This window comes from Cuculus canorus, chromosome Z, assembly GCF_017976375.1.
Source record: "Cuculus canorus isolate bCucCan1 chromosome Z, bCucCan1.pri, whole genome shotgun sequence".
Taxonomy (NCBI): domain Eukaryota; kingdom Metazoa; phylum Chordata; class Aves; order Cuculiformes; family Cuculidae; genus Cuculus; species Cuculus canorus.
In genome coordinates, this window is record NC_071441.1 from 3,049,541 (window position 1) to 3,067,611 (window position 18,071).

At 36.9% G+C, this 18,071-nt stretch overlaps 1 protein-coding gene across 6 annotated transcripts in view; it reads left to right on the forward strand.

Moving 5' to 3' along the window:
* Positions 1-18,071, forward strand: part of NIPBL (NIPBL cohesin loading factor) — a 152,817-nt gene that overhangs the window by 103,030 nt on the left and 31,716 nt on the right. For all 6 annotated transcript variants that reach the window (XM_054053716.1, XM_054053719.1, XM_054053720.1 and 3 more), the window contains 9 exons: positions 4,573-4,755; positions 9,689-9,886; positions 10,056-10,127; positions 10,216-10,305; positions 12,882-12,985; positions 14,574-14,660; positions 16,073-16,304; positions 17,005-17,156; positions 17,960-18,040. In XM_054053716.1, coding sequence (XP_053909691.1) covers positions 4,573-4,755; positions 9,689-9,886; positions 10,056-10,127; positions 10,216-10,305; positions 12,882-12,985; positions 14,574-14,660; positions 16,073-16,304; positions 17,005-17,156; positions 17,960-18,040 — 1,199 coding nt within the window. The remainder of the gene's footprint in view (positions 1-4,572; positions 4,756-9,688; positions 9,887-10,055; positions 10,128-10,215; positions 10,306-12,881; positions 12,986-14,573; positions 14,661-16,072; positions 16,305-17,004; positions 17,157-17,959; positions 18,041-18,071) is intronic.

The window sequence follows — 18,071 nt, forward strand, 5'->3', positions numbered from 1 at the left end:
CTCCCTAAACCATGTCCCTCAGCACTTCATCCACCCGTTCCTTAAACACCTCCAGGGAAGGCGACTCGACCCCCTCCCTGGGCAGCCTCTGCCAGGGCCCAATGACTCTTTCTGTGAAGAATTTTTTCCTGATGTCCAGCCTGACCCTCCCCTGGTGGAGCTTGAGGCCATTCCCCCTTGTCCTGTCCCCTGTCCCTTGGGAGCAGAGCCCAGCTCCCTCCTCTCCACAACCTCCTTTCAGGTAGTTGTAGAGAGCAATAAGGTCTCCCTTCAGCCTCCTCTTCTCCAGGCTGAACACCCCCAGCTCTCTCAGCCGCTATAAACTATACATCTCTTTTCCATAGTTTAGAAAGGAAAGAGAAATCATTGCTGAGAAGATAATAAGAGTTTATTAGTGTTGGTTTTATTTAATGACAGGAATTACCTCTCTGATCCAGGAAAACTAACCTAAGCGTCAGCAAGCACTATCCCCTTTTCCGTAGCTTGTCCAAGTTGTTATATCAAGTCAGGTGAAACTAACATGAACGCACCGATTATTGTGTGAAAAAAATAGCTGTGCTGTGCACATTGAATTGATCCAGTACCATAGTGATGTTACTTGGGGTTTTTTATGTTCAACCTCTCTGGAAGGTATTCATCTGCCTGGATGAGGGAGATGACTTGCTGGTTCAAGGCAAAGTGATTCTGTATCCTTCTAAAGATCAGATATGCATAAATATATCTGAAGTTAAAAGCTGTCCTACAAATTTGAAACTACCTATGAAGTTATGAACAAAAAGCAGTGCTGGACTTTGAATCAAATCTCTGCCTTTTCATTCTTTTTTCACATGAAGAAGCTGAACACTACGCCCACTGGATAGTTGCAGAAATCTTTCTACTATACATGGCAAAACCGTTTAAAAGCTTCCCAGACTAAAATATTATATGGAAGAAGGTTTACAGACTGATTTTATTTTACCTCAGGTTCTCTGGCTAATCTTTATATTTTGTCAAGGATTGAGAAAACAAATATCTTGATGTTCAGTGTATACCCAGTGACAGCTGAAGATCCTTGAATAGCTTCTCTAAGAAACTTAGGATGATGTCAGTCAAACAGAAACAACTTTTTTGTCCTCCAGCAAGCAAATAGCGTGTGAGTCATGGACGTCATTGCATACCTTTCGAGAAGCACTGAAGAAGTGTCTGTTCACCTGTGCTGTCCTTTGATGTGGATTGTTCTAACAGTGACTCTGTGACTTTCCCTTCAGTTTCATTTATGGAGTAGGAGTTTGTTAGCATGATGCTCTTTTCTTTACAGTGAGACAAAGATTTTGTTCTGGTACTTTTCTGGCTTTTTGGTTTGTTTTAAGACTTAGGACAGCTTTGAGAATATGTGTAAGTGTGTCTGAGGAACATCTGTTTCATTTAGCTCATTTCAGGCATATTGTGTACACTGACAACACACTTTGCAAAAAATTGAGTTATTCCCAGCTCTTCAGGGAGCTATTTTACTGTGACATTGTTATTATCTCGTGGAGTAACTTTTTAGTGAAGTTACTTTCCCCTTATCCTTTTAAAAAGCCATGCAAATTAGAGGCAAACTATTGAAAGTGGAAACACGAAAATACATACCAGGTCTTAGTAAACTTATCAAGGAAATTGAGAAGTCACCATACATGGTTTTGTAGGTCCTTTTGAAGGTGTTTGTGTTGTATATTCTTTTTAGTTGTTTTTGAAAAGTATCCCATAAACTGAAAAGGCATTACCATGGATTTTTATAACCTAATGTTTGTTGCCATATGACTGGATTCTTATGGTAAAGTGGATCCTCTTCACTACTTCTCTACTACCCTAAACAAATAAGCGATACCTTTGTTGTACAATACAGAGGTATGAAAGAAAGACTTCAGTAAGATTTTTCTAGTGAAGACTGCGGCGCCATGACTCCATGTAACATAAGTAATAGAGTAAAATAAATATTAACAAGCTCTTGACTGGAGTCCCACAGTATGTAACATCCCTAGATTTCTTCAAAAAGTATAGGGAGTCCTTTTCCATGTGTATCAGAACTGTAGATAGGTGTGCAGTCATGCCTAACTCGTTTGTACTGCAAGAGTAAAAATTTTTAGATTTGGTTATTTGTAACCGTCAGCAGCTACGGCAGCTGGGCATGAGGCAGACTTGCATCAGGTAACACTGTGACACAAACAAAATCTTTAGAAATAGATTACAGAGGACTTTACAATAATTCTATTTATTCTTTACTTATTCCCTAACAAAAGAAAAACTGTTAAGCTTACACTGTCATCTGAAATATCTGTAATACAGATAGAGCACAGTTCAATCATTAGTTGAATTTAGCAGTGGAGAACATAGAAAACTGGGAACTTTTAAGAAGAAAGTTATATTTTGAAATATTTAAAAAGTTGCATTTTTACTTTTTCATTGATGTCTAATTAGTACTGTGGTAATTGATTTATTTTTAAAGCTTGAGAAATATTGTACCCTGTGCACAAAATAAATAAGGAAAGCAAGGATAGATAATCTTGGGAGGTAGGAGAGTAGTATCCTGTGATTTTTGTTGGTTATTTCGGCACTTAATGCAGCTTTTGTTCTTTTCCTTAGAGCTTTTGCAATGTCTTTGCTTGGTCAGGTTTACTGTATATAGGCATTATGCTACGCGTGTAGTCCTGCTGATTTCAATGAAATTGCCAACAATATGTGTTAGGGAGCCAGCGTCTGAGGCCTTCTAGAAATTTCACCTGTGGAAATTGTCTTAAAACTTGTGTATGTGAGTTTTCCTGTATTTTGGGGGTGGGTGTAAGCTAATTCTCTTCAGGCATTGAGTAGGCGTACAAAAATACATGAAGTGGAGACACCTGTGCTGAGGTGCACAGCTGTGCAGCAGCCAGATTAGACCTGGCTGTCGTCCACCCACCTGTTGGTGCACGCAGAGGAAGAGGTCTGTCCATGTTGCCCATCTTCAGTCAAGTGCCCTGCACGCAAAGAATAATCCTGTCACAGCAACCTGCTCGGTGACACTGTGAAATCTTTTCTAGCATTTTTTGACAGCAATATTGAGAATATAGGTAGCTTTGACAGGTAGTGATTATATGAGGATGGCAACTTAATGCAAATAAATGAGCGTGACCACAGCGTAGGGGAAGCAGCGGCAACTTTTGCTGACAATTTTACTTTATAGCTATTTCCTTACTTCAATTCAAAATCCACAATGTTTTAAGTTAAATGTTTTTGGTTTTTTAAATGCATTTGTATGAGGTTACTTGCTGAACATATTTGAGATTTATAGAAAAATAATTTTCTGATAATTAGTTTCAGTGCTTATAGGCAATTTTTGTGGATGTAGTTACATGTGAAAACAGCAATATATGAGGCGTTTTAAAAATTTTGTTGCTGAAAACTCTTTTCTCGTATTAAGTCTCCTCTAATTCCAGTTATAGATGTCTATAGAGGGAAAGAAAAAAAGAAAAATACTCATGTTGGATTAGAAGATAGACTATTAGTGGAAAAATGGAAATAAATTTTAGAAAGTTGTGTTAATGATATAATGAATGCAATTAAAAATTAATTATCATCCGGACAATGATTTTTTGGAGGAGAGAGTGTGTGTATAGCAATTGACAAGTGATTTCATCTCTAAATAATACCGTATGCCTTGGGAAGGGGAGAGATGCTTATAATGAATGTGTTTATTCTTTTGTTGGAAAAAGGTTAACAGTTATAGTCTAGTGGTCTTCAAATCTATGCAGTAGATTCTTTGATAAATAAAGATAAGGCATCAAATAAACAAAACCCCAAGGAAAGTGTTTAAATTAATTGGTTTCCTATGTGTCAGTTGTAAAAATTTTAACTGCAGAGCTCCTTCATTCTGACTGCATTTGGGTCTAATTATAGTTTCAAAATGTGATGAGAATGGTATGATGTTGTCTGCTTATTTACTGTCTGGTGTGGTCCAGCTAGCTGTTTGTGTATATTAAATAAAAATCTTTCATCTTTGCTTTGTAACAAAATCAAGAAAAAAAATGGATTGCATTATAAAACCACTGGTAGGAGGTAAGAAAAAAATATGGGCAGAGGTTGGGCCATCAATGATTTGGCTTGTATAAGACCCCAGAGGTTCTGCCACAGATTATCCCATCACTGGAAAAGGGAAGCCTTGCGTACACTAAATAATATGAATTACAATAAATGTAACTGCTGATGAGACTCAAAGAATCCTTGATTTACCTACACTGTTATAAAAACCTGTTAAAGACAGAGGATGAACTGAAATAAGATCAAATTTTATGGAGGGCAGGGATATCTTATTGAAAAAGAAATTTCTCTGTTTGGATTTATTTATATTTTAATGCCTGACAAAGTATTTTATTGAGGGAGATGTGTATGTAATTTATTGTGTTGATTTCTAATTGTAATGTGAACATTAAATAAAACTTTATAAAGGGATGTCAAATACATCCACATGTATCTAACTGCGATATACTGCAAGTGGTTCCTGTGAAAGGACTGTAGTATTGGGCCTTTATTTTTATCTTCAGGTTCACATTTGCTCTTCTTACTCTCCATTAATAGGTAGCATAGATCAGTCAGTGTTAAAGGAGTTGCCTCCTGAGCTCCTGGCAGAAATTGAGTCCACCATGCCACTTTGTGAACGCGTGAAAATGAACAAGCGCAAACGTAGCACAGTTAATGAGAAACCAAAATATGCTGAAATCAGTTCTGATGAAGACAATGACAGTGAAGAAGCTTTTGAATGTAAGTAGTACATCTTTTTGTTCCTACTGCTAAAGAAAGCTGATATTCCACTTTTACAAAATAATATTTTTTTAAGTTGGCTGCCCTAAAATATAAGAAAATAAATTTGCTGTCCTAGCAACTACTTGGTCAAGAACACTTGTTTTGCTTTTAAAAGAATTACTTGGTTTCAATTTGTCTCTCCAGAGGACAAGCACCTTGTTGTTAAATTTCTTTTCCTAATTACCTTAGAGGAGTTAGCAGGAAGACGCTGCCTAGATTTTTTTTTCCAGTTGTACTATGAAACATCTTTAGCCTAAAGAAAATATCCTCTAAAGTAGCACAGAAAACTTGTGTATGAAGGTACGCAAAGAAACATTTCAGTAAACAAATTGTTCCTGGTTTTATTGATAAGAAAATTGAATCTTACTGTCCAGAAGTTTCTTAAAATATTTCTTCTTCTGTTATACCTCTGGCATATTGCTTAAAAAACTGGAGTTGTTTTTGATGGGTTCTCAAAATACCATTTCTTGATGATATTATACTTGGATTAACTGTTTTCAAAGTAAGAGAAGAGGCTTGTAGTTGGAATTCTGCTGTACAATGGGGTAGTTCCTAAGTGTCAAAAAAGACTGTTATGTATCTCTAAGTTAGGGAGGATTTTCCTACTTGCTAGTAAGGCCATGACTAGTTTGTCTCTATGGTAGTTCAGTTAGCCAACACTGAAAAGAAACACTATCAAAATGGAGTCAGTCAGTTCCTGAGTTAACATATTAGCTGTGTTATCCATGCAGGCCAATGGAATTGCCTGTTGCTGTTAACCTGAGAAGGCATCTTGCTTATAATGATTTTTTTTCCTCAGTTTTGACTCTTCCCACCTTTGCTTGTATAAACATCTTAATGAACTTCTGTGAAACACAATTTTTTGCTTTGAAGTCTTTCTGAGGATCCAAAAGAGACAGATTTGTTTGTTCTGCTTCATAATGTTTCCAGTTCTCATCCAACAGATCTACAGCACAGATACACATAAAAATAGTAAATTTCTGATCTTTATCAAAGAAGCATAAAAGAATGTCCTTTTTTCTGCTGTTCCTTTTATTTACAACTCAGTAGTGCTGTTTTGAGCGTGAATATGAGATCTTGAAGGAATTTATAATCAGTATTGATTGTGACAAAGGATTAATGATAACTTGCTTCATTCAAGGTTCTGTGTTCTCTCTTTACCCTATCATATCACCTGTTTATGATGTTAATAGTCTGGAATGGTTAATAAAAAAAATAAGTAAAGCAAAATTTTCTAAGCTAGTTGAGAATAAATAGAATAGAGAGAATTGTCAAGAATTTCAGATACCGTTCTACTTGTTAGCCACACAGCTTGCTGAAATTCTTAAATACAAATTCACAGTAATTATATGCTTTAACAGACGCTAGGTCCGTTATATCTACTCAGGATCTCTGACCATCTTTCTAAACAATTCAATGAGGACATCTGATTTAAAAAAAATAAATATTCCTCAAAGCTGTACTAAATTAAAATGAGACAAAATGATCAAGAGAATGAAAGATTTATGATAAGTACACTGAATAGATTTGAGTTCTAATAAATATGTATTTCCAAATTCTTTTAGTTGTCTAAAATTGAGCTTTAGAAAATATCAAATAGTGATTGTTATAGAGAAGAGAAATTTCTTTGAGAATCTCACAAAGGAGGGATGTTCTGTTAAATTCAGTGATGAGAAATTAAGAAAAAGATTGAATAAGTCTCATATAATACATGCTAAGTGTATTATTGCATAGAGTTTGGCAGAATTCAGGAGGAGGTTGTGTATTTATTTTCCAAATAGTCTTCTATGTATAAAATCAGTAATTAACTCTTGAAATGTTATTAATACTGAAATTTTTTGTCAATTTTATCTAGTCTTAAATAAATTTTGTGGAGCAGTGATTATGGGTAGCTGTTTGCATGTTCATCTTACTTGCCGTGCAGACCAGCACTGCTGTAACACATTCTGTTCTGTCGTGCAGCATTGTTAAACTGGTCAATTTAAAATTCTAATGGAAAGCAATACTGGATGCTTCTTTTTCTCAAGGAGATGTATTAGACTGGTGCAAAAATAATTGTCGTTTTAATTGCCATTTTTAGCGGTCAACATCAAAGCAGAATATCTCAGCTTAGGATAAAATTTATTAACTGAAATAATAAGAACCGCTAGAATCTACACATTTTTGCAAACAAGAAGCAAGTCTATTTATTCTGGTAGCATAGAATTCTGGAGTCGTGGAACTGATGAATTCATCTGAGGTATTTTGAGTTGCTGCTTAGTGGTGGGAAGCTGCGTCTTGCAGGAAGAAGTTGAGGTGCTTGAGAGTGTGGTAATTGGTGGGAGAGAGGCAGCTGGGTGAGGGAGAGTTTTGTAGCCCGGTTTGTGCAGCTTCTGCAGAGTCATTTGTGAGAATTGTGGCCAGGTGTTATCGTGGAGAAGAACTGGTCCTTTTCGATTGACCACGTTGGACCTAAACATTGCAGTTTTTAGTGCATTTTCGATGTCCCAGCAATATTTATCTGCTGTGATGGCTTCACTGGGATTTAAGAAGTTGTAGTGGATGATTCCACTTGCCGACCACCAGGCAGTGAGCAGAACCTTCTTTTGATGCCACTTTGGGCTGGGGAGGTGTTATAGTGTTTCACCATCATCCAGCCACTGGGTAGAACACCAACAGTTGTTGTATAGAATCCATTTTCCCTCACATGTCACAATGCAGTCAAGAAATGGACTACTTTTGTCACGCAAATGAAGCAGGAATCAGACTTCACAGCAGCAATTTCTTTTTTCATTCTGTTTATACAGCAGCCATTTGTTGAGCTTTTTTGATTACCCAGTTGGGTGCAGATGTCGAACAACTGTTGGATGGTGAACATTTAATTCTTCTGCAACCTCTCCAGTTGTTTTGCTTGGATCTGCTTCAATACTGGTCCTCAGTCAGTTGTTGTCTATTGCAGAAGGATGTCCGTGACCTTCCTCGTCTTCAAGGCTCTTGTTTCTGCTACTATTTTTTTGGAACTGATGTCAAGCTGTACGTTCATTGACAGTCTCTTGGCCAAATGCTTGATTGATATTGCTGGCAGTTTCCACTGCTTTATGTCCCCTTTAAATTCATACAGTCAAATTGCTTGAATTCAATTTTTTTCCATCTCTAATCTGACAGCGTGATACAAAAAAAAAAAAAAAAAAAGGAAAATTAAAGTAAAACTGTTAGTATAAGTAATTGGAGTAAATTTCATAGTTTAAAATGCTTCACTGTATGAACACAATTAAATAAAAATTTAATTCAAAATAAGTAACACAGTTTACAGTGACAGAACGTCAATTACTCTTGGACAAACGTCATTGCCGAGGTCAAAATTCATCCTACAGAGTTTAAATTGATACTGAACTATAGAGACAGATGTCACCTGCCTCCACAAAATACCGTCTGATGGAGGGAAAAGGCTGTTAAGGTATATGAAGTCTTTTCCCATAAAACACTCTCTTCTCCAGTACGCTCACTCCAGGTATCCAAGATGGCTTTCCGTTTCTTCAGTTGCACTTAATTGCTTTAGGCAGTTAATGATTTTAGATGGTGTTAGTAGCTCAGGCATCGTGAGCCTGACTGTACTGCCTCCAGAAGCGCTACAGCTCAAAGCGTGAATAGAGTTATCACCTTAACAACTTGGACCTCCTCTGTGCAGAATTCTTGTACTAATTTACAGAAGTGGTGCAGAGCATTAGTGTTGCCTCAGGTTTGATTTTTTTTTTTTAAATTAATTCTGAGCCTCAGCTCACTATTGACTGTATCCAGGATCACATGCCGGGTGTGACTGTATCTTGGTGTGTTTCTATGCTTCTCAGTAAACTGGCATTGTGGGAAGAACTTGTCAGTTCAGTTCCAGTTTTGTGTAAGTGCTTGGAACCAATTTGCTCAAAAACAATCCTGTGTACAGTCATACCTCTCTAAACGTCAGGAGTCTTTGGTAGAGACACACAGATGTCACAGATGTTGTATGCAAGTTCACAAGTATAAACTCTGCTAGACTAGCACATTATTTTTTGAGCTGTTTTGATCTTCACAGCACAGTCTGTGTTACAGATCTCTTTGCTAGCCTAGTTACCCTGTTACACTAAATAAGAGGCTGGGCTGATTTCACGAATGAAGGTACCTCTTCCTCCATGTCCATCTTCTATTACATCTTAGCACCCACTCCCCTTCAAAACACAAGACTTTCTTTGCAAATAACAGAGAACTCTCCATTCTCATCCGTCACTTTAATTCCACCAAATCTGTGTTCCTACACAGAACATTTATGCCGGTTTCTTCAATGTTCACATCTGCTAGGCTTTTTGGTCCTGACTGAAAACTGGTGTAACAACTTTCTGTTGTTGCTCTGTGGCCCAGAATTGTGACCTCAGTTTTCTTCTTTAAACTGGATATCCTGCAATATGTAGCAAGCCAAAACTTTAGTTGTCTTGGCAAAACAGAATATTTTTAAGCGGCTGGATTGCCAAGTCTCACTGGAACTTGCTGTGTTAGACAGGCAAAGCAATCACTGCATTGGAATATGGACACCCAGTAATCATCACAATTTAGGTAACTGGAGAAATTATCTTAATATTCTCTCATTAAAAGGTGAAACTTATTTTGATTTGTTCCACTGTCCTTACTTCTTTAAAAAGACGAATGCCCTGTAAACTTGTATTTGTAAATATTTGCTGGTGTCTTTACCAGTTTCAGGCACAATTTGAATGTAATTCCAAAGGAATTGTTAGAAGAACTGTAAACCTAACACTGCCAAGTCCACCACTAAACCATGTGCCTAAGTGCCATATCCACACCACTTAAATGTTTAAAAATGTTTAAATTTGAGCTGTTAGAAGTAGATTTTTGTACTCATAATGAAAATGCATTTCGTTTCTAGCTTCTCGTAAAAGACATAAAAAGGATAGAGATGAAGCTTGGGAGTATGAAGAACATGACAGAAGAAGTTCTAGTGACCACAGGAGAAGTGGTCATTATCATGAAGGAAGAAGGACTTCTGGTAGTGGCCGTTACCGTAATCGCAGTCCTGATGACTCTGATATGGATGATTATTCTCCTCCCTCTAGCCTCAGTGAGGGTAACTGATCATTTTTAAAATTTAGTTTTATACCATAATGCTAGTGCACTTTCAGTGGAAATCTTAAACATCATTACAGGCAATATTGAATGCAAGTGTAAGAAATGTAAATAATACTTGATTTCATTTTTGAGAAAGCGTATGTTTCATTCTTTATTTTATTAATTAGTTGCTAGAAAAATGAAGAAAAAAGAAAAACAAAGGAAGAGGAAAGCTTATGAACCTAAACTAACACCTGAAGGTAACTTTAGAAGATTTATTTTCTATGGTTTATATTCTCTGTTTTGTATATAAAATAATAATTTATACATTTCTCTTTTTTTCACTAGAATTGATGGATTCTTCATCTTTCAAAAGGTTTACTGCTTCAATAGAGAATATTTTGGAAAATTTGGAAGACATGGATTTTACAGCTTTTGGTAATGTGCCAGAAATTTTCAAAATGCTTTCCCTAACTAGAAATGCTTTATTTATATGGCTTCCACCTTGAATGGTGGCCTTTACCTTTCCCATTTCACTTGCTGCTACAGGAAGCAAGATCCTCCTTCCTCCTCCCTGCAGAATCCAAAAGAGGCATAAATCATGAGACAAATAGTGGTCCCCTGGAATGGAAAGGATACCTCTTTGGGATGTCATTAGGGTGTTATCTTCTGTCAAACATATCCTTGTAAGCAACCCTAACATAAGATGGTTCTCTTGCTAGTAGTGTCTGAGGCACGTGATTTTGAATATGTTGTGGCCTTTGACCCAACGGAGCTTGATTATTCTGTTCAGGCAGCAGAGTCCTTATGCATTTACTGAGTCACTGTATATGATGGGAAAAAAGGAAGACACGCGGAACTACAGGCCACTCAGTCTCACCACTGTGCCTGGCAAGATCATGGAGCAGGTCATCCTAGAAACTCTGCTGGGGCACGTGGAAGATAAAGAGGTGGTTGGTGACAACCCAGCATGGCTTCATAAAGGGCAAAGCATCCCTGACAAATTTGGTGGCCTTCTACGATGGGACTACAGCATTGGTGGATAAAGGATAAGCAGCTGACGTCATCTACCTGGACTTGGTGCAAAGCATTTGACGCTGTCCCACATGACATCCTTGCCTCTGTATTGCAGAGACATGGCTTTGAAGGATGGACCACTCAGTCGATAAGGAATTGGCAGGATGGTTGCACTCCAGGATTTGTGGTCAAGGGCTCAATATCCAAATGGAGTTCGGTGATGAGTAGCGTTCCGCAGGGGTTGGTATTAGGACTACCACTGTTTAGCGTCTTTGTCAGCGACATGGACAGTGGGACTGAGTGCACCCTCAGCAAGCCATTGACACCAAGCTGTGTGGTGTAGTGTGCCCGGCATGCTGGAGGGAAGGGAAGCCATCCGAAGGGACCTGGACAGGCTTGAGAGGTGGGCCCATACGAACCTCATGAATTCAACAAGGTGAAGTACAAGGTCCTGCACAAGGGTCAGGACAAACCCAAGTACGAATACAGACTGGGCAGAGAATGGATCAAGAGAAGCCCTGAGGAGCAGGACTTGAGAGTGTTCGTTGAAGAGAAGCTTAACATGACCAACCATATCCTGGGCTGCCTCAGAAAGAAACGTGACCAGCAGGTCAAGGGAGTGAGTTCTCCGCATCTACTATGCATTCATGAGATTCCACCAGGAGTACTCTGTCCAGTTCTGAGGCCTCCAATGTGAAAAGGACGTGGATCTGTGCCGAGGATCCATGCAAGGTGCTGAGGAACTCCACAAAGACAATCAGAAGGCTAGAGTACCTCTTCTGTGAAGACAGGCTGAGAAAGTTGGGGTTCTTCAGCCTGGAAAAGAGAAGGCTTTGGGGAGGCCTTACTATGGCCATGCAGTACCAGAAGGAGGCCAAGGAGAAAGACCAAGAGGGGCTTTTTACGTGGGCATGTAGTGATAGGACAAGGGATAATGGCTTTAAACTGAAAGAGGATAGGTGTAGGTTAGACCTAAAGAAGGCCTAGAGGAAAGCCCAAGAGGGATACTTTACAAGTAGGACAAGGGGTAATGGCTTTAAACTGAGAGACAGTAGGTGTAGATTAGATGTAAGGAACAAATCCTTCACAATGAGAGTGGTGAGGCACTGGCACAGGTTGCCCAGAGAAGTCTTGAAAGCCTCATCTCTAGAGGTGTTCAAGGCCGGATTGAGGCTCTGAGGAACCTAATCCAGTGAAAGGTGTCCACAGTGAAAGGGGTTTGGATCTTGATGATCTTTTAAGGTTCGTTCCAGCTATTCTATGATTCTGTGATGCATTTCAGTGGAAAAACAGCCAGGTTAGTGGTAAGTGTCTGAGGAAGAAGTTTAGTTTACCAAGCTAACTTCCTGTTTAAATGGATGATAGAGTATTCATTAATTTTTTTCCTACCATCTTTGTCACAGGATTAGAACAAAAGGAGGAGCATAGTAAAAAAAATCACTGCAGTTTTTACAGCGGTAGTGCGGTCTTGGTCTTAGAAGTGAAGTCTGTTCTTCTGGTGTGTGGCAACATCATGCTTTTTTGTAAGGGTAAACATAAATAAGACACAGTGTATTCCAAGATTCTTAATTTCATATGTGTCTTCCATTTGTTGTCCTTTCCCATTTTTGAAATCAAGAATTAGGACTACAGTTGTTTAAGTTTTATTTTACTGAAATGAGGATGATAGCACAAGAGCTGCAATTAATAGGTTTTGCTAATTTAAAAATTTTTATTTTATGACTCTCAGAAATGACAGCCTCATGTTAGGCTCTTAAATGAGATTTCAGAATCAGTTATATCTATCAAGTAGTTTTAACACAACCAAAACTGGCTTGTCATCATCAGTCTTTGTTAGATGGAACTATTAGATGTTAAATATTGGGAACTATTAGATGTTACTTGCTTGGAAAATCTTTTTTTTCCTTCAGTTTGCTTTTTCTTATTAACTGTAAAATACTGATTTCTTTGAAGTCTAATTAGAAATATGACTGTTAATTTCTTAATTCTTCTTGAAGGCGATGATGATGAGATTCCACAGGAATTGCTACTGGGAAAACATCAGCTTAGTGAGTTGGGTAGTGAATCTGCCAAGATCAAGGCAATGGGCATTATGGACAAGGTATTTCTTCATAGTCTTTAACTTTTTTTGAATGTATAATTTTAATAAGCATATAAAAAATATGTCTTTTGTATAACATTCCCCCACTTCAGGTGTGCACGTGACAGGTACTGTGAATAGCGGAGCTTCTGGTGATTTAGCTAAAGTGCTTAAAAACTGACAATGTCTTAACTATTGCCACCTCTGAAGATGAGGCGATTTTGTTGAATGGTTCTTCTCTGTGTCGGTACTGAGGGTATGCCAATATGTAATATCCGTGCTTGAGCAGTAAAATCTAACATAATTTGTGCTTTTGTGAAAGCAGACTTCAACCTATAGACTTTGCTTTTACAGCTGGTAAATCAGAACAGTAAATCAGAACCTGCTGGCAAAGTAAAAAAATCTACCCTTTCTGTTATATGCCATCAGTGTGATGTGACTGTGTGATGTCCAGCCAGTATCACACTGGATTGTATACTTCCTCCATCTCTCCAAAACAAACCTTCAAACTTAAGAGCATTTAACAACCGTAGGTGATAACAAGTTTATTTTTCTGTAGACTGCAATGGTATCTTTACCATTCTTTTTCTAAATTTGATTCAAGGGAACTTCTTGTTGGTATCATACCTCTAGAAACAATGTTTTTACTTTATCTTCCTCACACTCTTGACTTTGGGCAGTCTGGTATTAAACTCTTACTCTGCCTGTTCATGACCACTTAGTCTGTTTATTAAGTGTCTATGAAGCTACATATTATAAAAGTAGCACTGAAGGATTTTGTTTAATACAAAATTTAGATATTCTTTCTCTGGATATTTGATCTTCCTGCCTTCCTTTGCCATGTGTTGTTGACCTGAATGTTTCTCATTTCTGATAGTTCTGTCCCTTAAATTCTGTTCCCTGTTTATCACACACACGGACATAGAAGTATACTTAAAATGAGAATTTTGTTGCTACTAAAGTGAGAGCCAGTAGTATCTGGATGAGTGAAAGTGGCTATCCTCCAGTTTAGCATGTTCTACAAATTATTTAATCACAATTCCGTAGAAGATTAGTAAGCAAGCTTGCATTACTTTTTTGAATGCGCTAGTTCTTTGAAGGTAACACTAATGTTAAGAACACATTTCCTTTTTGTTAGAGCTTAAATATCAAGTAATTTTATTTCTGCTTGCTCATGGAATTTTTATTTTCTCCTAATAAAACTTTATTAGAATAATATTCTAATAATAATAGAATAATCAGTCAGTTAGATTATTGTGATTGATACTTGGATTTGCTCATTTTATGAAGCAGAAGTGTATAACTATACAACATTAACACTAGATATGGAATCCTAAATCTATTTCTGTGGATTCTAATGGTTGAAAATGCAGTTTAATTGCTATCTTAGACTATGTTTAACCTAGTTTACTTATATTATCAGCATTCTCAGTTGTGCTGTGTTGGAAACGACTGAAGTCAAGACATGATTCTTATTTCTAATTCCTTACCATATAAGTGTTTCAGATTATATCAGAAATTCTGTCCTTCATCTGTGGGCATTGTTTTCAGCAGTTTGGAAGCCTTTGTTTTCCTGCAGCTGTTTGATGCATTTCTTTTCTTGTTTTAGCTCTCAACAGATAAAACAGTAAAAGTCCTGAATATTTTGGAAAAGAATATTCAAGATGGATCAAAGCTTTCTACATTACTTAATCACGTGAGTTTAAATTGCATAATTTCACAACATTGCGTAGAACAGTTTTCTTCGCTTGAGTCCTATTTACTGATGGTTTCAAATACTGTGTATGTGTGTGAGAGGAATTTTTGGTACAATGTGTATGAATGAAATTGCCAAATTTTAAGATTTGAGGTGAAATTCAATTGATTATGTTTTTTCAGAATTAAGCATGTTTTGCTGTAGTACTGATAACCAACAGGTGTATTGGGAGCAACTGAATTTTCTTTCGTTTTAATTTTTAATTTTACATATTATAGTTTCATCCTCAAATAGTCATGTTAAGTGGTGTAATGTGCACCATTGGACATTTCTTTGCTGTATGTCTGTAAAACATCCCATACACAATGAAAGAAGCACCACAACTTTCAGGTAGAGCTTATTCTTCTCCTGAGCATTAAGAAAGGAGGAAGTGATTTGTTGAAGTCTGTTTCTATGCTGCAAAGTTGTCAAAGTAAACAAAACTAGCAAGCAGTTTAACATTTTAGGAGTTTTGTCCTAAAACTACGTGGGGATTTGGAGTTTTTATGAGATCAATGTGTGATATTGCACGTTTCATGTATTTCTTTATTTCTACGCTTTCTAGTCAAAACAATGTTTTATCATGAGTAGAGTTCTTGAATTTTATGGAGTAAACCCCCTTGATTTGCAGGGAGTAATTATTCACATTGAAAAGAAAGAATTTGAACTTGCAGATGAAAACCAGAGGCACATTATTTGTACCTAAATACTTCCATCTATGTAGTTTGTATGGTTTTCAAAGTTACAGTATACAGTTCTGTATTTACCTCTTGTACATTTGTTTTTGTAACTTGTGCAAACACAGAAATACAGACATCCCATACGCTGTGCTACATCTAAATGGACATATTGGATAAAACTTGTTTTAGACCCATTGATGATAGGTGGATTGGTCTACAAAGCAGAGAAAGTTGTGTACCAGAAAGTTGTGGCTTGTAATAGTCTTTTTGTGTAAGAATTCCCTCTAGTGGCAAAAACTATACTGATGAAAGCAGCATCTGGTGAGAGTAGGCCACTGAAGTAAACACTGGATAAACAAGTTTAGATATTGCTTAAGGGGCATCAGTCTTAAGTAGATTATATGGCAATCTTCCCTTACAGTGTGTACCAATAATACAGAGAGAGCTGCTTTGTGTTCTTGCAGAAGAATACAGTGAGACTTTGAAGATTTGTAACTTAGGGAAACGCATGACAAATGTGTTGCTAGTAAAACAAACGTTATCTGATTTTAAAACAAACTATTTTTCTATCAAAAAGGAAATAGAGCATTGTATACATGCACGTATCCAAGTATGTTAGGATAATGTTACTATCTTTTACTTGGTCAGGATAAAACTTTGTTCACATTATCCTGTTTTTCTTGACTGTTACAGAACAATGACACTGAAGATGAGGAGAGATTATGGAGAGATCTTATCATGGAAAGAGTGACAAAATCTGCTGATGCTTGTCTTACTGCTATCAATATTATGACATCACCAAATATGCCTAAAGCTGTATATATTGAGGACGTAATAGAAAGAGTTATTCAATATACAAAATTTCATTTGCAGAACACTCTCTATCCTCAGTATGATCCTGTATATAGAGTGGATCCTCATGGCGGTTAGTATGCCAAGAAATTTTTAAAGATCTTTCCACTTTTAAATATGTCAAAACATAATCTACTGTATGATGATACAAGGGATATGACTTTTTGGAATAAGATTTTTATATTCAACTCTTATAATGCCGGTCCTTACGTATTACATTCAGCATTCTGAATTAATGCCTTGTGTTAGTTTGAGGATGATGAAATGTAGAGTAAAAAAAAAATAATAAATGACATGTCCCCTGAATAACATAGGCATTCTTGGGTTACTGCAATAATGTCAATGTAACCCAAATTATTTAGACTAAAATATTTACAATTTTGTTCGAAGTTCAGCTTCTGTGTATAGATATTATATGTAGAAATCGGTCATTTTATAGTCAAACTCTCTGTGTATATAATGATTTATTTCAGTGAAACTATTTAGCATTTAGTTATCACATGCATACCTTTAAATGCAGGTGTCCAACTTCAAGAACCTTTTTTTAAAATCTTGGATGCAGACTTTAGAGCAATTATGAAAAATTAGTATAATGGGAAATTCTTCCTTTTCAGCTGATGTTACTGAATAGTTTTTTTTCTTTTGTAAGCACTTGCTTTTACAAAGCTATTGTCATGCAGTTGTTTTGGGGACACTTTTTGAGGAATTATCATCTTTCTAATAGTTGATGTGAAACATTGAAAAAAATAACAAAGCTGTTTTTTCTTTCCTAGGTGGTCTTTTAAGTTCAAAAGCAAAACGTGCCAAGTGTTCCACCCACAAGCAAAGAGTTATAGTGATGTTGTATAACAAAGTTTGTGACATTGTCAGTAGCTTGTCAGAGTTGCTAGAGATACAGCTTCTTACTGATACAACTATTCTTCAGGTAAGTTTTATCAGAAGACGTTCTGCCTGTGAATGTTTTTCTTTACCCAGAGAGAATGTAAAGAGTAATTGTCTCAGTGACATGAAGTACGAAATTGGTACAAACTTACAGATTATTAACTTCAGAGTGACTGGTTTGATGTGTAATAGTTAATCTTCAGGAGAAAAGCGTGTAGTTTTTAAATCCTTAATAAATTCTCTTGTACACTTCAGAAAAGTTGAACCTGCTTGTCTTCAAATATAGATTCATAGAATCATTTAGGTTGGAAAAGATCCTTCAAATCCTTAAAGTCCAGCCATTAACCTATGGCTATTAAGACCACCACTAAACCATGTCCCTAAGCACCACATCAATGCATCTGTTAAATACCTCCAGGGATGGTGACTCCAGCATTTTCCTGGGCAGGCTGTTCCCACACCCGACAACCCTTTAAGTGAAGAAATTTTTCGTGATATCCTATCTAAACTTCCTCTGGCCCAGCTTGAGGTCCGAGGAAGTTTCCCCTCATCCTATTGCTTGTAACTTGGGAGAAGAGACCAATACCTACCTCATTACAACCTCCTTTGAGGTAGGTGTAGAGAGTGATAAGGTCTCAGCTTCCTTTCCTCCAGACTAAACAGCTCCAGTTCCCTCAGCCGCCCCTCATAAGACTTGTTTTCTAATTTCTTAATAACTTCCTTTGCAAATAATATGAAGTAATGCATCTTGTTGAATACCTAACTTGTTGATGAACAACCTAATTGTGAAAACAAGTATCAGTCTGTTAGTTAAATATACTTACCGTAATTTCTTTCCATCGATAGGTATCTTCTATGGGAATAACACCTTTCTTTGTAGAAAATGTCAGTGAACTACAGTTATGTGCCATCAAATTAGTGACTGCAGTAAGTACTTTTTAATTTGCCGTTTTGTGTT